The 16874-nt window shown below is 35.0% G+C and overlaps 1 protein-coding gene across 1 annotated transcript in view; it reads right to left on the bottom strand.

Annotated features, from left to right (window-relative positions):
* Positions 1-16874, bottom strand: part of PPFIA2 (PTPRF interacting protein alpha 2) — a 374120-nt gene that overhangs the window by 84443 nt on the left and 272803 nt on the right. Inside the window, exon 7 of the mRNA XM_009284918.2 lies at positions 7689-7805. Within this exon, the coding sequence (XP_009283193.1) occupies positions 7689-7805 (117 nt within the window). The remainder of the gene's footprint in view (positions 1-7688; positions 7806-16874) is intronic.

Genomic DNA, 16874 nt, shown 5'->3' with positions numbered 1-16874 from the left:
CTCCTCATAAGACTTGTTCTCCAGACCCCTCACCAGCCTCGTTGCCCTTCTCTGGACACGCTCCAGCACCTCAACGTCCTTCTTGTAGTGAGGGGCCCAAAACCGAACACAGTATTTGAGGTGCGGCCTCACCAGGGCCGAGTACAGGGGCACGATCACTTCCCTACTCCTGCTGGCCACACTATTTCTGAGGTATATTATAAGGCAAAATACTCCCAGCTGTTTAATACATGTAAAAAGTAATTATATAGAGCTCCGAGTTCCTCATAAAATGTACCATTATTTATCTAGGAGAAAAAGGTCTTTGTTGCACTAGGACTATCGGACTGTTTTACCTGTCCTGGCATACGTATCTGTTTCCACATGCCTAAAATATTCTAGTTTACTATTCTGTGGGGAAAGGAACAACTGTGCTGGTAAAACCGACCTTACTACAGGTAGGACCAGTGCGGTATACTTGTTATAAAAAGTTGGTAAAAACATGAAACTAGTTAAGGAGTTTTAATGGTACAGTTATGTATCTTGGAGTAAGGAAGAGTTCCCTTATTAGCAGGTTATAGGTATCATAGTGACATATGAAATATTAAAAAAAATAAAGGCACCAAGTAGGGACAAATAGGCTTTGTATTTTACTAGTGTTTACAACTTGCAGTTACAAATGTCAGCAAAAAGTTTAAAAATAGAAACAGTGCGCTTCCAAGGAGAAACACCCTGATTTACACTGCACTTAAATGCTTAGCTTTCATGTCTTCAGTGTAACAGAAATCCATGCTGAAGTGCTTTGTCAAGCAGGAACCCTCCTATGCATACAAGGCATCTTTGAGGATAAAAATAGTCATTCCCCAGGCCAATTCGCCTCTGATAAAACTCCATTAACTTCAGAAGAATTATAGCAATGACTTGTTATACGTTTGAATTAAAAGATATGGCATGGAAATTACTGTAGAATATTCTCCAATATAGGCCAGAAATGGGCAATGAATTTTGAACCATCAAAATATTCTTTTCATTATATTCATTACATTCATAAATGTTCATTATAAGTGAAGGAGATACTTTAATGGTGGACATTTAAGGTATACAAACATCAGAAGATTAAATGTCTTCCAAAGCAACTTCAATCCTTCACAATTTGCATATAAGCATTTCTGAAAACATTCCATTTTATTGAATAATTCCATTTCCATGGCTGTTATGGAACCTGAAATAAATATCAGCATGAAATAATGACTTTATTTGAAAACAAAATACTTATTCTCAGTATCTTATTTTGGGAGGTCCAGCAGGCACCACTTTAAAGGGACACAGTTTATAGCAAGAAATGAGAGCACATTGTGTCTCCTATCAGCATCTTAGACTCATTCCTATTTCTTGCTCCAGTTACACATGGTAGATGGTGCATGAGGTTCAGCCACAGGTTCAGGCATCCCAATTTGTCTTTAAATGTACTAAGTACTATTTCAGTAAGGAAAATCTTGTATTTGGGGTATCTTGACAAATTATCCTTCAAACATTGTGGAAAAATATTTTCTTCCTCCAGTCTGACCATGACCATTGATTGGATATAGATGAAAATTATTGCTAGTCCAAAATGGCAAATAAAAGTAGAGACATTGGATTCCTCAGGTAACTCATTACTTCATACACTTACAGGGACTTTTATATTGCTTTTTGATAAAAACAGAATGAATCATACCGACTTAAAATTACACAGGAAACAGCACAATGGGTTATGAGTTAGATGGCAAATAATCTGATGTTGGTCTCTAGTATGTACAATTTTTTTTTTTCCCAAACCAAAATATTAGCCTTTGTATAGTCGTTTGTCTGAAAAAGAAACGGGTGATGAAGTGAAGTTCCATAAAAATACATGTTTTTTTTATACTGGTAATGTAGAATCTCTCTCTCTCTCTCTCTAGATATGTATATTTTGTTCATAATACGAATAATAAGACTATTCAAAGTGATTTCAGATAGGACTGGAAAAAATGTTTCCAATATAGTTCTACACATAACAAAATAGAACTCTGAAAAAAAAAACCTTGCATAGGAATAATCCCAGATATTTGTTTTGATAGATTTTCTCTAAAACATCTCATAGTTTGGAACTGAGAAGAAGTGCTAGATTAACTGGATCATTGACATGCAATAATCTCTTTATTTTCTTTTTCCTTTGAAACTTGTCTTACAGATTTAAATAATTAATATGATTTCAACACTGATACATGGCAACATGGCCATGTCTGGGGTTTTGCATATTCTTGGATTACTCTACATACTCATTAATTGTTTCTCATGTTTAGTACTTGTCTTTGTTTCACTAGTTTTATCATTGGAACATTTTTTGTCCGCTTTCTCTATTTTAAAATTCCCCTTAGCCTTCATACATGAGAATTGGCCATGTAGTTGTCAATGAGAAGGACATATGCCTTGCTTTATCATCTCATAAAACTGCTTTTGTAGTCAGTCAGAGTTCGGAAGCAATTATTGAATATATTACCACTTTTATTGTGAATTAATATATTACTGTTGGAAGCCCTCGTGCTTCAATCAGAGGACAGTGCTTGTGAATATAGAATTTAAAACGGTGCTCTGGCTGCCCTGTAATAGAGAATCATAGAGCTAGCCACCTAGCCCACCACCCTCTCGGCACTGTATCCTGTCTCAAATGTAGGTTATTTCTCCTAAAAATCCTTAAAAGTTTCCAGTTCTTGAGACTCCTTGACTGATTCCCTTTATATCTGAAGCTACATTTTATATATTTGAAGATAATAATTCTGTGCCCATTAGTCTTTTGTTCTCTAGGCTTTCAGCCTACATTTTGAAAATTCTTCTCAGAGGTTATGTTCTCTAGATTTCTGTTTGTTTTTATTGCTATCTTCTGAATTCTTCTCAAGACAGTCCACATCCCTCTTCAAGCGTGGGACCCAAAGCTGGGTCCAAGACTTCAGCTGAAGCCTTACCAGTGCCGAGGAAGGTCCAGGAATATTTCACGTCCTGCAGGTTCTAGTTCTGTTTAGCTATCCCATCACGGCATTTGCCTTTATACTGTTGATCCATGATATTTTTAGCATCCCCATTAATCCCCAGATCCATTTCTGCAGAATTATTACAAACCTGTTTCCCATATTATGTAGGTGCTATGTTTGTTCATTCCAGCCTTCTCATACCTTGTATGAATTTTTAAAAAATAACTATGAGGTTTTATCAGAGAGCTCTTTCCATACCAAGAGATGAATTTTATTCCTACCGGAGTTAGGACCCTACCTCTGTCACCGGCAATCACATCAAACTAAGTTATCTTCAGTGTAGGTCCTACCTTCTGAATAATTCTGCTTGTTGTTCATAAGACACTTAATCCATTTCATCTTCCCCCTTTGTGATTTATAGTAGAACCTTATCTGAATGAATTGCGAGTTTTTCCTACTTAGTATTCTAGCAGATGATAACAACCTTTTTCTACATTGCCCCATTAACTACCTACATGTATGAAATTTTATGAAAAATCATATACTTCCAACCTAGGGGTTGTGGTCAAATGCATCTCTTGGCTTCCTTTTTTTAATCTTTCTCACTAAAGTAGAAATCCATTGGTCAAAGACACTCGTGCTTTTACATGATATAGTCTATTTTTGCCTATCAGCTCCTGAGCTGAGAAAACCAAAGATCACTTGGCAATACCACCTGCACAGCCACACTTTCATCTCCACAACGTATCTTTCTTTCCGAGCTATGAAGCTTATCAAGGACTCAAGGACTGATGAGAACACCAACCTTTCTTGTCCCAAAGTTTTATCATCATTTTGGGTTTGCTTAGGATAAATAACCTCCTGCAGTATAATAACCTCCTGCAATAATTTGAGGCAGCAGATGAACTTTGGTAATCCTTTACTAACACCTTGGACTCAAGTTTCCCCAGAGGTACATCAGGTGTAGTCAACAGATCCTGCTCATACTGTCAGGAGGGGCTCATCTATTGTCACTCACTGCTGGCTGTTTCAGATGGGAAACCATCAGTACTGAGAAGAGGTGCACATAAGCTACCCCCCTGCCGAATGGCAAGCTCCTTCTTCACTGTTCTGCCGCTGCAGAACTTCACACCTGCCCAGCTTCTTTCCTTTAACATCCCTGCATGCATCCTCCACTGAGATCATCTTGATCTCTAACGCTGTTCAGTCCCACCTTTGCAGCTTCCCTACCTGCTTCCTAATAGATTTCCCAATCGGCACTTTATTCACTGGGAATTCTGCCTTTCCTGGCCTTCACTTGTGGGGAAATCAGGCTATTGTCCTTACAGATCAAGTGACGGACTGGGATGGCAGCAAGTGGTTGCCAGTGGTCACAGATCTGGGTAGGAGAATATCTGATAGTAGAAATAATTGCATCTTAATTCCCATAGCAGATGATCTTTGCCAGGATTTTTTGAAATAATTTAAAAAATTCCTTTAAAGCTTTTCTGTTTGTGTAAGTTGGCCTCTTTGCAAGTTTCTGTATTTGCTAGCTTTTAAATTTCTCTATCCTAAGTGATATAGTTTAGAAGCTTTATTGTCATAGAGCAGAAATTTTAATGTACCTAGTTGAGGTCCTGACTACAAAACATGTGTGACCTTACCTGTTCAGTGACCTGGCATCCACCTGCCAATGAAAGTGACTCACAGTGCAATCTGCAGTCTGTTCCAGGCACAAAAAGGTAGACCCAAAAAGCTCCTTGTTGTTTTTTTTGTTTTGTTTTAAATCAGAATAATTCCATGTTGAAATCCCTAATACTTTCCTACAGCAGATGTCTTACAAAGTTTGGAATTTTGTGAAATCATAATTAAAAGCCATTCACTCTTTTTAGAATTTTTGCTTTTTTTTTTTTTTTTGTGGAGTAATAAATATTCATACTTAATACTTCTCATTACTTCTATTTTACCATTATTTTCTTTTGAGATGTTTCATTTATACTTGATAATGAGTCTCCATTTATGATTACACCCTGTCACCATTAATAATATTTCTATTTCTTAAAGATTAACTAGCTTGATTTCCCTTACTGCTTATTAAAAAAAAAAAAATTACTATGTACTGAGCCATTGCTTTATAGAAATCAATTTATGGTATAGTAGAACAGTTTCCTTTTGAACCATATTTTTTGTCTCATAAAAATATATATACATAAACTACTTTCTGTAAAATGTATAAACTCATTTTAGCATTCTTTCATTTTCAGGTTCTGGAGTGTTTTTTTTAACTCTTAATTTTCACTATTAGCTTTTTCATAATTTTGCTATCAGTGTAGGTAAACAGATTAATGCAACTTTGGTCATATAGTTTCAATTATGGCATGACACTAACTTTTATCTTCTCTGGCAATGTCTCATTTTTCCAAGATTGTTCGAAGAAGAAAATGAATGGCACAGAAAAGTTCTTGGACTGTTCTTTCAATCCTCTTGAGAGGAAGTAGCTTAGAAGTATTTAATAACTTCTTTCAGCACCTATTCTAAGCATTGCAGTAATGCAAAATATTTCTGTGTTGCCGTACAATGCAGTCAGGTTATTATTTTTTTCCCCCAAGAGTATAGTAATCATTCAGTACTGATACCACAAATGAGCTGAAATCTATGTTGACATCTTTTTCCTAAATACACAAGAAGTTATTCCAGCTTCAGAATGGATGTTAAACTTTGACACACTTAAATCTCAGAAAACAGTCCAGTCTTCATGTTTTCTGTGTTAGCCGTGCTGCCTAACTCTTACTGTAGGTAAGTTTTACCTGAGGTATCCTCTAATTGACTATGCTGATTTGGGATCACCTGTTCTGGAAACCTAGGGAAGCTCTACTTCGATGTCTGTGTAGACTTTACCACGTGTGTATCTCCTGGGAAGTCCAAAAAGATAGGCATGATTAATATGGTGATTTCCTGAAAGTACTGCTTAAGTTTTACCTATATAATTGTTGCGACTATCAGTCACGAAGTGGAAACCTAAAATGTAGGATCTACTCTGACTGACTGAAACTGAACCTTGATCTCCTCTATTGTAAGAGGGTGCAAACCATCACCTCAGCTTATTGTTCTCCATCCCTACTGCTGAAGTTGAAGGAATATTTTCTAAATGAATGCTTAGGGTCTGGGCTTAAGCTGAAGTACTTTATGAAGTGGGGACTTCACAAACTAAGGAGGAACTGATGGTGGGCACTAAGGTAACAGTAGAAAGGTAGAGAGCAGCTAGTGCAGAGGATGTGAATTAGAGTGCACTTGGTTGATCTGGTGTCAATATAGCCTCCTGTTAACTTCCTAGCCAGTATGCTTTCATTACATTTCATTTCATTATAAGGAGCAAAAATTAGTAAGCACAAGCCTTTAATTCAGCTTAACAAGACCAACTTAAATTGTTTTGATTATGAAGCATAGAAGTTTTCTGGACATAATATTCTAGAAACTTTTCATATAAAATTATAACAATGTGTTACTTTGGCTTTCATTCCTCTTTCATTAATGTTTAAATACACAGATTTATTAAAGGACAGATATTCTTATTTCCACTTAGTTCTGCTTATGAGTAATGAGCCCAATGGCTCAAAGCAGAAGGCATAGCTTGTAAAAAAAGTGGAAAATTTGAGATTTTTAGCTAAGCAGTGTGGTTGTATTTAAAAGCACAAGTGAGTGGGTTGTTCACTGTTTTAACAAAATTTCACAGATGTGTCGAAGAGTAAGATTTTGCAAGGAAGAGGAAAGTAGCTGAACACTATTTATTTACTGTATGTTTCTCAACCACATAGTTTACTTAAAGAAAAATGCACACATAAAATAAACCACAAAACATGTAAAATTAATGCTTGCAGTGCAAGTGCATCCTTGTAAATTGGATTGCCTATAAAATAAATAAGTAATGATGAGTGTTATTTTTTATAAGTATGATTTATGCCACTGTTCATCACATGCCATTAGACAAAAACGCACAGAGATCCAAGCAGCAGCTCTACTCATTTCAGCTGTCTGCCAAATGTTATGTTATGCTTGCACTTTAATTTAATAACTGTAAAGCAAGAGAGGAAGATATGCAACTTGTTTTTTATCAATCTGGAAAACAAAGGCTTACTTTCTAAACCTTGCTTCTAAATCAGATATTCTCTACCCTTTTTCCTCTTTCAGCCTTAAGTGGCAAATACTTAGCCTAAATTCTGTATACCTGTTTCATATTGAAAGAGTGCTAAATAAGTAAAATGCTTTTCATTTTTCTCTGTATGAACACGGACATGAATTTGAAGAGTATCTACAGGTAGCACAGAGGAAAATTACTTTTTCTAGTTTTTAGGTCTGTCCTCCCCTTATGGACTATTTTGGCAGCAGTTTTTGCATATATACCCTTTCGCATGTATGTGCCACTACACCTTGCTCTTCTGTATGTGACATACAAAGGATCACTCAGCAGGATACAGCATCCTTTATTGTAGCATTACGCAAAAAAAAATCCAAGAAAAGTTTGTCATAAGCTGTGGTTCTAACTCAATACCCTATCAAAGAGCAAGGACCTGCCCATTTGCATTTCCTTTCCATTTAAACAAGCTCATTTTTTTATATTAGTTTTAGTAGGCAGACAATATTCTAAAGAGAACTCCCATAAAATATTCACGTTACAAAAATCTTGCACCTGATTATTTCTCATATTGATTGTGTGATCCAATGAAAAATAACATTTTATACCTTTTCATGAACCTTTTGCCCTGGCTCCATTCCTTCAATATGCTCTGATTCGGCAGACCCTTCACCAGCTGCCATTTTCCTTTGGATGTGTGCATTTTGTTCACGCAAAGCTACAATCTGCAAAAGAAAGAAAATAAGTGGTCAATATACATAAGAAACCCAAAAACTACTGAGCAGACAATTTGTTAAATCTATTAACATTTCGATCATGTATTGGCCATTTGTAGCATTTGCAAAATTATGTCTATACACGCAGAGAGGTTTAAAAAACAAACAATAATGACTAAAGGCCATTAAGGATACAAAGGAACCTATAAATGACAGGATAGTCAACATCGTCTTGTTTTATCTTCTATTCCTTACTTTGTGCTAGGGTACTTTTTTTTTCTTAGCTTGAAAGGTGAAAGAGCTGTTAGGCATTGATTTTGTAACACGGCAAGACCAAGACTCGTTCTTTGATATAGACCACCATGGATGCCAAACTGGCATTATAGGAAAACAGTGCCAAAAGGCTATGAATCGAAACCAAGTGATGTAAAACGAAGTGCTAGCTTTCTGTCAACTTCCCATCTGTTAGTAACTGCAACATACGTTTTAAGTGGTTTTTGTTAAGAAAAACATGTACGTGTTGTTAAGAAAAACAAGTCCTCTGCTGTGGTTTTCATTGACTATTTTAGTGCATATACAAGTAGGTTTTATTGTATTAAAAATATTGTTTTATTTTTTGGTAGTGATATTAAAAATCCCATGCAGCTACTGGAAAATAAGCTGCTTTCTCTCCAACTTTGTAGCTTACTCTCAAACAATACACAGGATTGAAAGATTCAGGTCCTAAAAAATTTTTACATGGTATACCATGATAAGCTGGAAAATCTGGCTAATATAAAACTTATTTATTTTGATAAATTGCACAGTTAGATCTCTCTGTACCGTTCTGCTTTCATGAGCACATATAATAAATGATTTACTGAATGGATAGCACTGTGTATTAAACACAGTAGAACACTGGTAGGATGCATAGATGCCGTTTTTGGAAAGCTGGTGTAAATTTAAAGGCTTCTATCATTGTATTGTGTCTGCATAAATCCTGACTCAGAAACACCCTAAAACACTGTCCTGTCCTAGAATACAAAAGCGTGGGGTAGGAGGGAAGATTTACAGCAGTACTACCTGGTAAGTGTGTACAGCAGCCAAGATTTTGTGGGACATTTAATTTAATTTAATTTAATTTTTAATTTAATTTTAATTTACATTAAAACATATTCACTTTGACGTGAATAATTTAGTTTGGAAAAAAGTTTTTTCAAATGTGTTTTTTAACTTACATTTAAGTTCTGAGTGTAAAGACTATTTGAATCAGCTTTGACCAGCATTTGAGATCTCAGGGACACACCACTTTAAACAACTCTTCCTTAATATAAATGTTGAAAACTGTTGTGATATGAGTCAGGCTGATTCACTGCTCACTAAATTCCAAGTTACAGCCCTTGTAGAACTTGTGTGACTCCCACCGATTCCAGTGCCAAGACCGAGACTTGAGGGGAACATTTCACTCAAAGAAATTATAGGAAAATATAAAAGAGAAGGAATTAAAACCACCTGAGGCAATCTGTGTCTTTTGGGGTTGTACAAATACACTGAGCTTTAAAACATTTTGCTTAAATAAGAGAATTAGGTCAGTCTTAAATAACAGAAAAAGGTCTTTATAATCTCATTAGCATAGATTCCCTTTGTACACAGTAATCGGCAATTTAATAATTTTTTTCTCTTAATAGCTTCACTCATTTCTTTTTCTTTATGGTTCAAATGGTTCTCAAATCAAAAATAAAGAAATTACAGTTCCCACCAAGCAAAATTAGCCATCAATTAGTGCTAAAAGTGACTTTCAGGTAGATTAAGGGAGATATTTCAAAGTATATATTATAAAATTATGATTTATGGAGAGTAATTATACATCATGTGAAACAAACATAAAATCACAGGATATGTTAACTGGCAGCCAACAATAGATCTGGATTTTCATATTATAATCTTTCATTGATCCATTAAAATGCAGACTTCACTATGCCTTCATTTTGAATTATCATCTGTGTCTAAGACAAATCTTTAATTGTCCTTTAGCTCAATAAGAAAATTGGATAAACACTACTGCAAAATTTTATCATTTCATCACATATTCCACAATAGTTTATTTTTTCTTAGCATCTGCTGGTCTTTAGATATCCTAGGATCATCACTTTCTAAGTAAATAAATACATAATAGTAAAATAAAATTAAATTATCCCTTCAAAGTGAAAGGCAAATGAAAAGAATACAATATCGTGTATCATTACTTTGGGGGATTCACTTGATTTTTGAATGTTTGGGAACAATTTCTTTGCAAAAAATCCATCATTGTTAAAGCTTATTGTTTCAAAGGTTTTATTACTGTAATGAATGCAGAGTAGCTATATACAGCAACAACATGGAGTTTGAAGTCTGGCACGTCTTAAAAGTTTCAGGTCTAGGGTAGTCGTCAGATAACAGATCTAAGTTGTGAAGAACAACAGGGCTAACTTGTTTTCATACTTGTTCTCTCTTCTTGATTTAATGAATAAATTAAGGCAGAATTAATGCTCCTAAGGAAGCACGGAAACTCTCCGGTGTCTTACAAATAAACATGAATTTTTACTTTTCGGTTTGTTGACGCAAAAGGTTTTTAATTGTTATCACACTCATGTTTATTACTTACTTATTTCTTATTTAACTTGAACTTTCAATAATGTGCAAATTATTTGCAAATGTGCTAATTTAATCACTGAACAATTTCTGTAACTTTCTACACAGGTAGCCAAAACACGCCTGAATGGATGATGATGATGATGATGAAATAGGTGAAGACACAGACTAAATTTTTTCCTAGGTAGCCTCTGAATCTTCTTAAAATTCTAATGATCATCACAACAGCAGACAGCGATAATAGCGCAGATCTAGGTAAGAAACGGATTGTTCAATATTTAGATAAAACTCAGTACTATTACTTTTGAGAAATACCTATTTCTTACATTGATGCTTTTATGTTTAGGATATCCAGCTTAACATATCTACCACAAAACATGTCTACAGACAGCTTTCCAAGTACCTACATACTGTTTCACCCTCTAAGGTAAAAATTCTTGATTTAATTCTTAATGGTTTTCATGCTAAATTCTCTTTTGAAAAAGTAAAGGGTAACATTCTTGAGGATGGAGTCATACCTGCTAAAACCAAAACAAAATAAAAAAAATTAAAAGACAGATTAATAGAAAATAAATGTGCATAAATACCGTTGTTGTATTTACCATTGCTGTACCCAAAACTGGACAATCAACCTAAACATTCAAGTCCAAACAATACCTGCTAAAATATGATCAAATATATCATGTAGTTTTTTTCTTATCAACTTCTGATTGTGGACCTCAAACAATTAGATTCCTTTTTGAAACTGCTATCACAGACATTATTTTCCTATTTAGCATATTTGTCAAGATTTGACCTGGACCACAGCAACATATTTCAACGTGATTCTAAACTGAAGTGAGTGTAAAATTGCAGAGATGTTAGTCTCTCCATAGTTAAGTCTAAAGATAGCTTCCTGTTGCAAGTCTAAATTTGGCTCCCTGATAACTTTGCCAAGCTCAGTCAGCTGAACTGAAACGTTGTTTTTTGATTGAGAAAAATGAAACAATGGTTGTGAATTTAAGAAGATTAAAATGTAGAGTATTACTTTTCTAGTTGGACCTTTCCAACTTCTATGGCTTAAGCCCATAAAAATATCCTATAACCTTAAAAAAAGCTCCTTTAGCTTGTTCTTTTCTCACAGGCATGTTGATCTTCAACATTCTTCTCACTTTTGTAGTCAGCTTTTGTGACTGAAAAGGGAGAGTTTTATAACACTGAAACTTTTAGGAACTTCCATCTACTTAGATTCTGTTTGCTGGATTTCAGAGGTGCATAGAAACAAGCGGTACAATTTCTAAAGCCCCACTCTGCCATAATCATTCTGAACACAACCTTACACAACTTCTAGATTTTTGTCTCAACTCTAAAATCTCTTCAACTTTCCTAAAGCCCAGCTTTCTGAATTACAGTTTTGGTAAACATCCCTATTATATTACCAATATAAATTCCCTCCAAAATCTTAGCAGGATTTGTGTGCGCTATTTACAGACATCACTGAATCGTATGTTTTTTATGAAGGTAGGATTCAAGAATTCAGATTCAGAATTACAACTGGTCTTCATTTCCATAAATGACCAAAGCTACATCTCATGCCTGTACACTTGAAAATAGTAGTCTGAATTCAGGTGTTAAGAGAATATTAATTTCAAATATTAAAATACACCATAGAACAGGATATTAATACATAAGCCAGAACTGATCTGAAGAAGTACCTGATGTTATAGAACCATTTCCATCACCCATGCTAGTGAAAAAGGACAATGTAATAAGAAAATAGTTTCATAATGAATAAAGATTACACAAGACTATAAATCAGTAAGCAATAGCATAAATTCCACCTATTTAGCAAGAGAAACAGTCTGATTACTATCCGTAGTAGGACACCAAGACATAAAAATCAAAGAAATAAAAGATCACATTGAAGTTGCAAAAACTGCCAAACTGTGAAGGATAACCAAAAAGGAGATGAAAAATCAGCACACAAAAAATGGCAACATTTGAACTAGGCTCATTGGGCAAAATAAAAATAAACTGGAACACACAAACTATTAATGAAGATGCAACGGATTTATTCATGGTGCCAACTCTCTCACAAGACATAAAATGAAGCAGGAAAAAGCATTTCTGACCACATGTTTACTTACAGCATTTTACAAAATAGTAATTAATTTAAAATTATTTGAGAGGTGTGAAGTCAGAATCCATTTCTAAACATATAAAATCCTAAATAACTGGGTACCTCTGCTGCTAAAACATAATCAGTTCTCTACTTCCGATTGTTTGAGTGGCCATTCGTTACCTCATTATAGTTCAGGCTTTAGATAATTAACTTTATTATGAATACATAATATACTTACCTATAACAGCAATGAAAAGGAACTACCAATTTATTACACTTGTTTTATTAACAGTTGCCTACTATGGCTCCATTTTTTTATCATGTACTTGTTGGTCTGTTTGGTCTAATGTCATTCAAAAATCTGTCTTTCATTTACAGAACTTCGGTCCTGTCTTTTTACTCCTGATAAACATATCTTGAGCATCTATGGAAAAGCTTTTATTAGATTTCCTAGGAGCAGTAACTGGCTCACTGCCAGACTTTCCCTCAAAGCACCAGCATTCTTCAACTCCTTACGGTTTTGTTCAGAGAGATGTGTGACGTTTTGGCTGCTTTTTGTCTTGTGTTTTGGGCTTTTTTGTGTGCGTGTGCTGAATGAAAGATGACTGCTACTTTGCAACCAGACGTGTAAGTACAAGCCTGAATTAATTTATTTTCTTGATCAAATTACTTTAAATCCAGTAAGAAGAAGCACATAACCTACAAAACACCAAGAAACTTGTCAGATATGATTTAGATATAAGTATGTATGAAAATATTTCCCTGTTCAAATATTAAGTTCAAATCCCACCAGGTTGGTGGAAAGGAACTAAATGCATTCCTTTTTCTATTATGAATCATGGTGATATTTGGTCCATAAGTAGGGCTGACAACTCCAGGAAGGAAGAATGGTAACTTTAGACAGGAAGAATGATTTTGCAGTTGAGAGCTCAGGGGGGGCCAGGGTTTGGAAGTCTGAGATGTTCACTGGTGGTGTTACCTGATAAGATTTGGCGTGAATCAGAGAATATTGATTATTTAGGGACCGGACAAAATAATGCCCTCGCCACTAGGCGTTCCCTGTAAGTGTTCTGACATCCTCAGGGAGAAGCTGTTGTTACTATCAATGTATATCATATACTGTAAATTACAAGGATAGTATTCTGGGTACTTTTCCTAAACATAACAATTTCCTTTGCTTGAAATCTTGGCTCCTGAGGCCTTGTTCCCAGTGCTGCTGTTCTGTAAAAAGTGAGTTCTCCATATCTGACCCCAGCTCAGAGCGTAGCCTAGAGCAAAAGTGCTAAGTTTCAGCCTTTGGCATCCTGTATCACCCTGTGACTTAAGGCAGAATTACAGTAACTGAGCTGAAAATCTTGAACTTATCTGGTTGGCACAGAGCAGGATAACTGAAAAGCCAAAACGTTGAATGCTTAGATTAAAGTGGTTCTCCGATTCCTTCTATAAACGTTGGAGAGAGAAACATCACCAGCAGGTCTTCTATGTCTGAAATAGGTGGGATGAACGACATGCGTATCTTTTCTCTTGACTGAAGGGAAAACAGACCATTATCTTAAACTAGAGGCTCCCATTATGATGGCTAAATTTAAGCAAAATAAATACCATCAAAGGACTGAAGAAATTCCAGAAATAACTCAACTTATGAAGTAAAAAGCATGCCTGTAATATGGTATTATACACTAACCCGGTCCTGCCCACTTCTCAGACATGGTGGGGAAAACTGTTCCAGTTACCTTATGGATGCATACTTCCATTCTCACAGTGTGTGTACAGTACAGAGTACTGTACACAGTACAGCAGAGAGAAAAAAAAATACAGAAATTCCAGAAATAACTCAACTTATGAAGTAAAAAGCATGCCTGTAATATGGTATTATACACTAACCCGGTCCTGCCCACTTCTCAGACATGGTGGGGAAAACTGTTCCAGTTACCTTATGGATGCATACTTCCATTCTCACAGTGTGTGTACAGTACAGAGTACTGTACACAGTACAGCAGAGAGAAAAAAAAATACATTTATTTATATGTTTTCAAAAGTATACGGCCTCTGTGTAGGCTAAATAAAATCCTATTCTAATCTTTAAAATAGTTGCATAATCAATTTCTCTATTGACTTTTTCTGTAATGTTTTTGCTACTTAAATTGTATTTAAAACCATCCGCCAGTAAAGGATTTAAATGTAATTACTGTAATCATCTTGATTTAATTTTGCTTTCCATTGAATAAATGATTACAGTATATAGAGATATAAAGATATTTAAGTTAATTAATAAATATATAAGGCCAAACATTTACAGAAGTTTCTTTTTGTAGGATTCTTTCTAATATTTAAAACAGTAGGAATTTTTTTTTACTTAATTATTTCAAATTTTCTATTTCAAATTTATTTAATTTATCATTAATTTAAATAGTTTTAGGACAAGTTAAATATAATGTTTTGTTGTTAACAGAGACTCTAAACACACCTGTGTAATGTTAGACAGTCCCCTAAAAACAGTGAGAACCTGGATCACTTAAAAAATGTGAGTCATTAAAGGAAGACAATTATTTTAAGCTCTTGAAAAGCTATTTTACATAAACTTGCCCTACCTTAAACCACTGAACTTGTTTCTTTGATCTTCCAACATTGAAACAAATCTGTCCTAGGCAATTAAACTCACTGATAACCATGTTTTATTTTGCTACAGCTGACAGATCTAGAAGGCTTTTTGTTTAATCTCTTATCAAGAAGGTGGGTTTTTTTACATGGATAGTATGCTAAACTAAACTTCTTGTGCCTGTGTCAGTTTTCCATCCATCTCTTATTTATGTAAGTCTTTCACGGAAAAGTGAAACTGCCTACTTGGATGTCCTCTACATTATACTATCATAACGGTCTATATTTAAACAGTGTTAAATATCAGATTTCAGCCTACTGAGAACATAATTTAGACTCCTGGTCCACCTCTGACTTTGCTTTAATTTTGATGGGGATAGCTTGTGTTAAGCTTTAATCAATGTCTATCATTTTATATGGTAAATATTAAGTGTAGCACGGGGAATAAATGATGCTTGGAGACTGAGGTAATTTCCTTCTGCTTCAATGGAAATTTAAATCCTGATTCATAAACATAAATATAGCCTTTTCCAGTTGTATTTCTAATTTGTGTTAACCTCTACACAGCCTTTCAGAAGCCACTGGTTAGAGTTCAGAGATATTTAAATAGGGTGACTGAAATTGTTTCAATTGTACAATACATTTGTCATTATTAATATTTTATTTTAGTTATAGGGACAGAAATGCACATATATTTTCTTGACATTTTATATGTAACTTTTGAAAGGAATTATAATGGTAAGAAGCATTTTGTATTATCAATATCTTGTATACTCCTTTCACTCTTTGGTGGAGGAAAAACACAACATGGGATGCACACTTGCAAAATCTTTTCAGGAAAAAGAAATTAATCCTTTTTTGAATCTGAGTAAAAAACGGGTATTAAAAAAGGAGATTTTGTCATGAGGAGAAGGGCATTTTAACCAAACTAAGACAATTAAGTGAGATTTTATGTGCTCCTGAGGGCAGGTTTAGGAAGGATGCATCTCATTCAGTGGGGGTCACCTGGATACCTGCTGTAAATTGTAAGAACAGGACTCACATAAAAACCTCAGATATGTCAAAATACTAATTTTAATTGTATTTCTCCATGAGTAAAAAGGAATCTTTTAATAATCCTGTTCAAAAGAGACTTTCAATATTTAATTAGAATCCCACTGGATAGTTTCAGCATTTACTGCAATCTTAATGACTGTCAGTTGAGGTGTGACAGGTTTAGCTGCAGGACTTTAAGACATTCATGCCTGCATCCTCTCAGCCTGAGTTTATCAGCAGAGTATCGGAAGCAGCATGAGTAAGTGCCCAGGAGTTGCTGTTCACAAGTTTCCACTTCAACACAGTTGCATATAGGATGCAAAACTAGGAGCTGTGGTATCCAAGGCGCAGAAATGCATTCTCTGTTATAGGGACAGGGGATGTTACACAAGTACAGAGAAAAATCTACTGGGGATTTGAAATTTCTTAGCAGATTCCTCCAGTCTACAAAGTTAAGGCAATTTACAAACTGAAGGCAAAGCAAATTGTCACAGTGGTGTCTGAAAGTCTTTCCATCCCCCACTTTCCAGCTTATACTCCTTCTTGTCCCATTGCTTTGTAACCACTTGCAGCCTCATGATTGCCAAATTATAGCAATTCCAGCATAGCATAGTATACATGTACCTGCATATGTTTTCACACATATTCTCATCACTGAATAAATCACCGATAAGTTTGCATGACAGACCACTTGGGAAATCATGAACAAGAACTCTGTATAGGTGTTACAATGT

This window comes from Aptenodytes forsteri, unplaced genomic scaffold (genome assembly GCF_000699145.1).
Source record: "Aptenodytes forsteri isolate BGI_AS27 unplaced genomic scaffold, ASM69914v1 Scaffold71, whole genome shotgun sequence".
NCBI lineage: Eukaryota > Metazoa > Chordata > Aves > Sphenisciformes > Spheniscidae > Aptenodytes > Aptenodytes forsteri.
The sequence above is the reverse complement of the archived record's forward strand: the minus strand, read 5'-3'. Positions and strand labels throughout refer to the sequence as shown.